Genomic DNA, 8946 nt, shown 5'->3' with positions numbered 1-8946 from the left:
ACCACACTGGGCAGAGAGCCTATGCTGGACCAACCGGAGGAGGCTGCGGGGCGGAGCCAAAATGGCGGAGGAGGCGGGGCTTCCGGAGGTGGGCCCGAGGAAATAGGACGGGGCGGAGCCTGGTAGGTTACCGAAGCCTGGGAGGCGGGGCCAAGGGGGTGGCCTTGAGCCCATGGAGGCGGGGCTGAAGGCGTGTCCCGCTCAGGCACCGGCAAGGGGCGGGCCCAGGAAAGAGGCGGCCTGGGGTGGGGCCAGGCTCGCGCAAGTCTGGTCCACGCGGCGGCGCGACGCTGTGCGGTGAAGATGGCGGCCTCCGGCTGGGCGCGCGCCGCCGTGGTTTTTCTCTGTGCCTGTGATCTGATGCTGCTCCTGCTGCTGCCGCCGAGGGCCTTCGCCGCCGAGGGCCCGGCCGAGACAGCCGGCGAGGCCACCCCACCTTCCCGGAAGAAGAAGAAGGATATTCGCGACTACAATGACGCCGACATGGCCCGTCTTCTGGAACAGTGGGAGGTCCGCAGCGCGCGCACACCCTCCCGGCTCTTCTGTCCCGGGTCCCTTCCTAGTGACCTCTTACCTCCTCTGTCTTGGGAGCCTTTACACCTCCGTCTTGGTGTCTTTCGACCCCTTAACCTCCTCATGCCAATGGCCCTTATGACCCACTCCAGCTACCGCTGACCCTCAGTGCCTCCTCTGACCACTTCCCCATCAGTGTGCCGACCCCCGCCCCAAGCCGTTCATCCCAGTGTCCTCTTTTCACCGTTCCTCGGCCCACTCCAGTCACGAGTCAGACTCTCACTCTTCAGCCCTATTTGTCATCAGTGCCCTGGTCGCCCACGCGTTGCTCCCCGTGGTCAGCGAGCCCTTCTAATGAACGGCGGGGGGAGACCTTTTCCATCCCACTCCTGAGAACGGGGTGCGTGGGTGGGTGAGGGATGAGGAGAGGATTATCTTCCAAGAGCGCAGTTTCAGCTTTCGTCGTTCTCCCGCGTTTTAAGTAAGGATTCAGTTCTCATTTTGGTATATGTCCCTGCTGAAAGTTTTTGTAAGTTTTGTGCGTGCCTTTAATTTTTTGGACGGGGTAGGAGGCCTTATTAAAGGCTAGTGGTTTTTTTGTCGTGGAGCTCACATTTTTCGTTCAAGGGAGCAATGACTTGGTATTGTGCGAGTCAATTTTCTGGTTACTTGAATGGGCTGGAATGTGTAATGGCAGGGAGAGGGTATTAACCTTTTTAGGTGAAGTTCACTAACCAAAACCATGGTTGCTGCCTCTTGCCCATCCAAAGGTGGTTGTGTTTTCCTGGTTCATTTTCGCTGCTGGTGAAGTAATGTCAGAAACTTGGGTTCCACTGCATGTGTGACCGTGAGTGAGTCATGTTTCCACCCTAGACCTCAGGTTCCTTATGTGCAGAATGAGATTTTACTAGATGATTTCTTCCAGTGAGTTTTATTATATTGTGGTTTCCCTTGTGTTTATGTGGGCTTCCCAGGTGGCTCAGTGGTAAAGAATCCGCCCGCCAGTGCAGGAGATGAAAGTTCTATCCCTGGTCCAGTAAGATTGCCTGGAAGAGGAATTGGCAACCCACTCCAGTATACTTGCCTGGGAAACCCTCTCGACAGAGAATCCTGGCAAGCAACAACAGTCCGTGGGATTGTAAAAGAGTTGGACACAACTTGGTGACTGAGCATGCATGCACGTGGTGTATGTATTAAATAGAGACTTTCAGACGTGAGTTTTAGTACCATCTGATGTATTGACCTTGGTAGCTTTGTGATCCTCATTTTCCTTATCTTTAAAGTTAGATAGCATCCCACTTTGCAGGGTTCCTTTTAGGTGAATTGAGCTCCCCTCTGCAGACACTGCAAGTGAGAAAGCCCTGCCCCAGCAATTGCAGTCTCTCTGTGGGAGAGCAGATCCATCTCTGGGTGCTTTTTTTATTTTTAATCTCATTTTTAAAAAAGTATTTTATTTTTGGCTGTGCTGGGTCTTCGTCACTGTACACAGGCTTTTCTCTAGTTTTGGTGAGCAGGGGCTACTCTCTAGGTGCAGTATATGGGCTTCTCATTGTGGTGGCTACTCTTGTTGCAGAGCGCGGGGGCACTAGGCACATGGGCTTCAGTAGTTGTGACGCATGGGCCTAGTTGCTCTTTCTGGACCAGGGATCGAACTCGTGTCGCCTGGTTTGGCAGGCAGATTCTTACCCACTGTGCCACTGGAAAATCTAAGGGTGCTTTTTTGAAGGAAGTGGTAACCTCCTCCCCTGGTGGGGGTCCCTAAGGTCTTCCCCCAGCCTCTGCCAGTGTGAAAGTCATCGCTGCAGGGAGAGGCCCGCCTCCGGTGTGTGTAGGCGAGTTGCGGGGAGGGGCAGGAACGGTGGAGCTCCTTCCGCTGTGGTAATGAGTCCCATTTGGTGTAGAAAAACCGAAGGTGATTCTTACGTTACTGTAACCAGGTGCCGGGGAAGGGGTAGGTGGGGAGATAGGAGCAGAGCCAGACAAGTGAGTTTGTACTTCAGTGTCACCCTGTCAAGCCTGTGACCTTGAGTCAATTATTCGCCTTCTCTGGGCCTCATCCACAGCTCAGTTCAGTGTGCATCCTACAGGGCTGTCCTGAGTGAAAGTCGCTGTCCTGTCCAACTCTTTGCGACCCCGTGGGCTATACAGTCCATGGGATTCTCCAGGCCAGAAACACTGGAGTGGGTAGCCATTCCCTTCTCCAGAGGATCTTCCCAAGGATTGAACCCAGGTCTCTCATATTGCAGGCAGATTCTTTACCGTCTGAGCCACCAGGGAAGCCCAAGAATACTGGAGTGGGAAACCTATCCCTTCTCCAGCAGATCTTCCCAACCCAGGAATTGAACCAGGGACTCCTTCATGGTAGGTGGATTCTTTACTAGCTCAGCTATCAGGGAAGCCCTGTCCTGAAGTGGGATATACTAAATGAACAATGCCTGTGACATAGTAGCTGCTCAGGAGATGGTAGCTGGTCTTATTATCAAGGAAGGACCTGGGAGGAAGAAAAGCATTTACGGAATAAGGGAGTTCAGCTCTGTAGCTATGAAATTTGACAAACAGCATTGGAGAAGTGGTGAAGCCAGTCAAAAATGCAAGACTGGCTTGGAGGCAGGGCTGCATAGAGTGTGGGAAAGGCCACTTGGTCACATTCTGCAGCCCCAGCCCTGCCTGGGGGTGAAGGTGTGATTGCTTTCAATTTAAAGGAAGCGCTAGAACAGGTAAGATTACTCAGGGAAGCAGTGCAGCTAAGAGCAGACCTGGACAGTTGCACCTACATCTAAGGTGGGGGTTTTTCTGTCAGGCCCGGCTCCTTGTGACTCTGTGGACTATGGCCTGCCAGGCTCTGCTTTCCTTCACTATCTCCTGGAGTTTGCTCAGATTCACGTCCATTGAGTTGATGATGCCATCCAGCCCGTCTCATCCTGTCTGTAGGTCACCAGGCTCCTTTGTCCATGGAATTCTCCAGGCAAGAATACTAGAATGGGTAGCCATTCCCTTCTCCGGGGGATCTTCCTGACCCAGGGATTGAACCTGGGTCTCCTGAATTGCAGGCAGATTCTTTACCATCTGAGATACCAGGGAAGTCCATACTATCTCCTGGAGTTTGTTCACGCTCATGTCCATTCAGTCTGTGATGTTATCTAACCATCTCATCCTCTGCTGCTATCTTTTCTTTTGTATCTATGGTACTGTGTTTTTTCTTCTTTTCTTTTTGTAACTGAAACTCACAGTCAGACATATAAAATAGAAATTAAAGGTCCTTGAAAAGATCCTTACTCTTGCTGTGTGCGCTAGACTTCTGATTAATTATATTTTCATGAAAAAGAAATGGTCCTTGTAACCTATGGAGTTAATGCCATGACTGTTAGTAGAATCAGCTTGAAAAATAAAAATATTCTAGGTTGTTGACCCAACTAGAAGTCTTGACATATTTTAAGGAGACCATAAATAGGTATTATGGAGAAATAGAATAGAATACAGTCAGAAACAGCCTGTGAGTTTGGCCACCAGCAGTTCCTGGGTGATTTCAGTAGTTGTTTGGAAGCTGGATTACAGAGGGCCATGAGTCTCAGCAAACTCCAGGAGATGGTGAAGGACAGGGAAGCCTGGCATGCTGTGGTCCATGAGGTCACAGAGTCTGACGTGACATAGTGACTGAACAAGTGGTAACAGCACCATGTATTAAGTATGTGCTGCTTGCCTTTTATGTCATTAAATTCCCAGACGGCTTAGCGGGGAGATCCTGTGATCACCTCCCTCCCCATTATAGGTGGGGGAAATGATTTTCCACTAAGGCCACACCCAGGCCCACGCGACAGTGCAGCTCATTTGCTTTCCTGCAGGTCGCCAGCAGCTCTTCCAGAGCCAAATGAGGAAGAAATGGGTCAGTTGAGAGGGTGGCAGAGTTGAGGAAAAGGTTGGCCCCACACTGCTAGGGCCGTGGGGATCACCCAGTTCTGCTTTTCGTTTTATAGACGAGGCAGGCCTAGCGGTTTATGAAGTCTGGGCCAAGGCCATGCAGGTGAGTTAGGGAGCTGAAGCCAGATCAAGCATGGATCCCCTTCAGAGATGGCTTTAGAATTATCTTGTTCTCTTATTAAAAATGTGTTTCATACAGGACATTAGTGTTGGTGTCTTAAGCCTCGGCCCTTCAGTGATTTGTCAAGAGGCCCACGTGGTGCTATATAGGGGCTTTTTGTTTCATTTTAGGTTGTTTTGTTGTTGTTTTAAGTAATAGCTTTATTGTGATATAATTTACATGCCTTATAGTTCACTCATTTAAAGTGTACATTTCAGTGGTTTCTGGACTGTTCAGAGAGTTGTGCAGCCAGCACCACCGTCAATTTGAGAACATTTGCTTCACCCCCAGAAAGAAACTGTGGTCTCAGTCACCCCTCCCCGCGTTCCTCCCCGCCCTCCAGCCAGCCCCAGGCAACCTCTCATCTGCTTTCTGTCTATAGCTTTGTCTACTCTGGGCGTTTGGTATAAACAGACTCCTGCAGTGTATATGTGGTCTTCTCCTTCACTTTCTGTGACGTTGTCAAGGATCACACATATGATAACATCGAGCAGCACTGGTTTCTTTTCCTTGCTGGAATTAGTCTTTTCTCCAAGGAACAACTGGTTCTTTTGTGTATTTTTAATTCATTTATCTTATATTTATTTAGTTGGCATTCTGCCATTAGTAATTAATTGTCTTGTTTATTTCTGTGGGCCTGGATCCAGTAGTTCTTACTTTGTTTGGGAAGTTCTAAACCATTCTGTCATTATTTTGATTTTTAGATTATTCCCAGTTAGGCCCACAAGCTCTGCTTCATGCTGGCTTCTGTGTCATCCTGACACATCCCCCCATAACTCCCCGAGCACTTTTCTTACTTTCTAATACAAGAAGATGTTCCAGACTAATTTTCTGTTTCCTTTGCCAGAATTAGCTTTTCCCCCGTGGAACACTAGTTCTTTTAAATATTTTTATCTTGTCTATCAAAAAATCATAAGCTCCTTCTGCTGCCTCCAATTCCAGCCCAACACCATGGGTGCATTCTTCTACTTTTGTATTTATAACTCCCCACCCAAAGGGAAGGACCCCGCTCTCATTATCCTCAGCGCATCAGTAGGTATTCCCTTCTCAAGCCCAGAGTTCACAGGTCGTGATTCAGTTGCTCAGCGGCACGTGGGATCTTCCTGGCCCAGGGATCAAACCCGTGTCCGCTCCGTTGGCAGGCAGATTGTTAGCCACTGGGCCACCAGAGAAGCCCTTCTGCTGTGATTTAGATCAGAAACCTGCACCTGGCCTCACATGCGGACATCCTTGCCTTTGCCGACTGCAGTGCACACTCTGTGTGACGCTTCCCTCCCCCACCCCCCATCCTTACAGAAAGATGACGACATAGAAGAAGGAGACCTCCCAGAGCACAAAAGACCCTCCGCACCGATAGACTTCTCGCAGATAGACCCGGGCAAGCCCGAGAGCATACTGAGGATGACGAAGAAGGGCAAGACGCTCATGATGTTTGTCACCGTGTCAGGAAACCCCACCGAGAAGGAGACGGAGGAGATCACCAGCCTGTGGCAGGGCAGCCTTTTCAACGCCAACTATGATGTCCAGAGGTACAACTACAGCCTTCCTGAGAAACGTGGGCTGTGCTGGGCTTTATCTCTGTTGGTGTAACGGGTGTCATTCCTGGCAATACTTAGCAGGGCCCTGGACCTTTCCGGTCTAGTCTGTCTGCTTTTACATTTATTCACCTAGTTTATGTATTTTTCCTTGAAGAAGACCACTCAGGTTTGGTCAAAGCCAGTAAATTTATTTGTTTGTTTTCATATCTCATTTGATCCAAAAGCCATTTAGCTGTGCATCTTGAACTTCTCTGTTATCTGAGTAAGAAGCTGTATAGCTTAGCCTCTGGGGGGGGGTGGGGGTGGAAAATCAGTTGGCGTTTGACGGTGTGCCTCTCCCTGTAGAAGTCCCTGCCCGTGGGAGAAGCTCTTCTGTGCAGCTGTGTTCACACAGAAGCTTGGACCAGACTCTCTTACTTTAAAGTGAAGGAGTCTGGTCATCACTGGTCAGTATGATCCTGAGATGCAGTTTTGAGGAATTTCCTTTTTCTTTATCAATAACGGTTTCTAAAATGTAGCATCTTCCAATATTTTAGTTCAGGAAGGACAAAAGGAATCAAAAGGAATACTCAGAGTGTCTAGGGTGGCAGAGTGCTTTTGTGAGCATAAGTAGACGCTTGTGGGAATGAGTGAGTGCTGTGGTGGTAATGCGCCCAGAGCCCTCACTGATGCATGGAGGCAGGGGTGGGGTGGGGGGTTGCTTTACACACGTCCGGACTCTGTTCTGTTCCTCTCTGCTCCTTGCGACCTGCGGAGCGTGGACACGCTTGGCTGCTAGCGATTAACCTCCAGGGTTGAGTTCTGTCCAGTCACCGAGCATCCTCCTGAGCCCTTTGTGGGCCTCTTGTGACCCAATCCAAACTTGTGTTTGTCAGTCTCTGTCAGCAGAAGCCTTTTGTCACATGAAACCTTAACTGGGCACTTAAGACTGTAAAACAGACCCAAACATCAGCCTCCCCTCGATTCCCTGGGAGAGGCCCTGAGCCCCGCCCATCTGCAGCCTCCCAAGGCCCCCTTCTGTCACCTCCCTTCACATGAGCAGCCCCTGCACCACACACACAACCCAGGTCTTCTTTCTCTTTTGATCTGAGCCAAGTTGTTAAATAGTTTAGCCAGCTAGTACTTTCCAACAGTGAATGTCAACAGCTTCTAGGCCTGGGGAAATAGGACACTTTGTTCTGTGTTCATGTAGAATTTGAAGAGGATTCTTTTTTCTTAGTTAAGTGCCGCAGGCCTGTTTTGAACTGTTAGCCCTGCACCAACTGTGTGCTGACCGTGGTCCCCTCTGTCTGTCCAGGTTCATCGTGGGGTCAGACCGTGCCATCTTCATGCTGCGTGATGGGGGCTACGCATGGGAGATCAAGGACTTCCTGATCAGTCAGGACAGGTGTGCCGACGTGACCCTGGAGGGCCAGGTGTACCCTGGCAAAGGGGGAGGAAGCAAAGAGAAGAATCAAACCAAGCAAGAGAAGGGCAAGAAAAAGAAGGAGAGAGACCCGAAACCCCAGGCTTCGAAGGAAGACAATCGGGCTGGGAGTAAGAGGGAAGAGCTGTGACGGGGTGGCCTCGCTGTGCAGAGGAGGAGGGCATGGGCGACCACACACTCACAGGCTTCCCGTCTCTGCTGAGAAAGGTCTGCCATGTGGCCAGTTTCTGGTCAGCAAAAGAATTACTGTTTAAAAGGCTTCAAGTAAAGAGGACAGAGGTTTTGTAATTAACATGGAACACTGACAGATTCACGTTTACCGTAAAATCACTTTCAGTGGAAACCTGCAGGTGTGGCTTTTTCCCACTGAAATGTGGAGGCGTCTCTGGCTGGACCGTGGCACCGCACCCCTGGCCTGACCTGCAGCCGTCTGTATTGTTTCTCTTAAACAAAAGGATACCAGGTTCTCATCAGACGAACTTAAGACTCTCAAATGCGTTGAATCAGGCTCTTGCAGACACCGTGTCCATTACTGTGAAATTAAGAACAGGCCACAGGAGCACCACTCAGTGCTCCACACCTACATACACAGTCAGGACGCCGGGACACGTGAATCCTGAATCTCTGCAGAAGACACAGAACAGAAAATCATGCAGCTTGAAAATCCCAAGTAATCACTTGAAATTTATTGGATTTAAACCCCTCTCGTCAGTTACGGGGAACTCTTGGTACCAGTCAGATTTTGCGTGGTCTGTGAATCCAGGGGTTCTGTCCAGACAGGCCCTTGCTTAGGACAGTCGTGCGGGTGTCACGAGTCACGTGCTCCATCTAACGTGACGACCTTCCAGGGTGTGAATCGGGCCTCGGCCAAGCTTCTAACCACGTTCCTTTGATAAAGTGCCTAAACTTGTGGTGATTCTGTATGGTCCTAACACGATGTGCTGCCTGTTACTGTCTGACGTTGCTGTTCCTGAGTCACAGCCTGCTCTGAGTGAGAGTTACAGAATTTATACCCAGCTGTCATTTCTAAGAACTGAAATGATTTGTTAAAAGAAAGGCTTCCATCGTCATTTTAGCAAATTCAGAAAAGTTTAGAAAACATCATCATTAAAGAATGGTAGAGTGAAACGTCTCCCCCTTCCCCCCGCTGCCACTGCCTTGACCCGTGGAAGCTACTATTAGTTTGTTTTCATGAAAAAAAAAAAACCACACACTGACTGGTTTATAGTGATCTGTAGGATGATATGTGTTTGTTTTGGCCTCATGGTACCTAGGTCCCCTTATTTTGGTAACTTATTTTCTAATTTCCGTGTAATGATCCATGCACTCCTCATTTTCTGTTCTGTGCTGGGTTGGTGGGGCGGGGGCTGGATGTTTGCCCTGTGGGCCCC

The 8946-nt window shown here is 49.7% G+C and overlaps 1 protein-coding gene across 1 annotated transcript; it reads left to right on the top strand.

The window, feature by feature from the left end:
- On the top strand, positions 224-8683 carry MESDC2 (mesoderm development candidate 2). The gene is made up of 3 exons (XM_005695171.3): positions 224-510; positions 5888-6120; positions 7427-8683. Exons 1-3 carry the CDS (start codon positions 304-306, stop codon positions 7683-7685), a joined length of 699 nt encoding a protein of 232 aa, XP_005695228.3. The 5' UTR covers positions 224-303; the 3' UTR covers positions 7686-8683.

Source organism: Capra hircus, chromosome 21 (genome assembly GCF_001704415.2).
Source record: "Capra hircus breed San Clemente chromosome 21, ASM170441v1, whole genome shotgun sequence".
Lineage (NCBI taxonomy): Eukaryota > Metazoa > Chordata > Mammalia > Artiodactyla > Bovidae > Capra > Capra hircus.
Note: the sequence above shows the minus strand (reverse complement) of the source record. Positions and strands in the feature narration are given on the sequence as shown.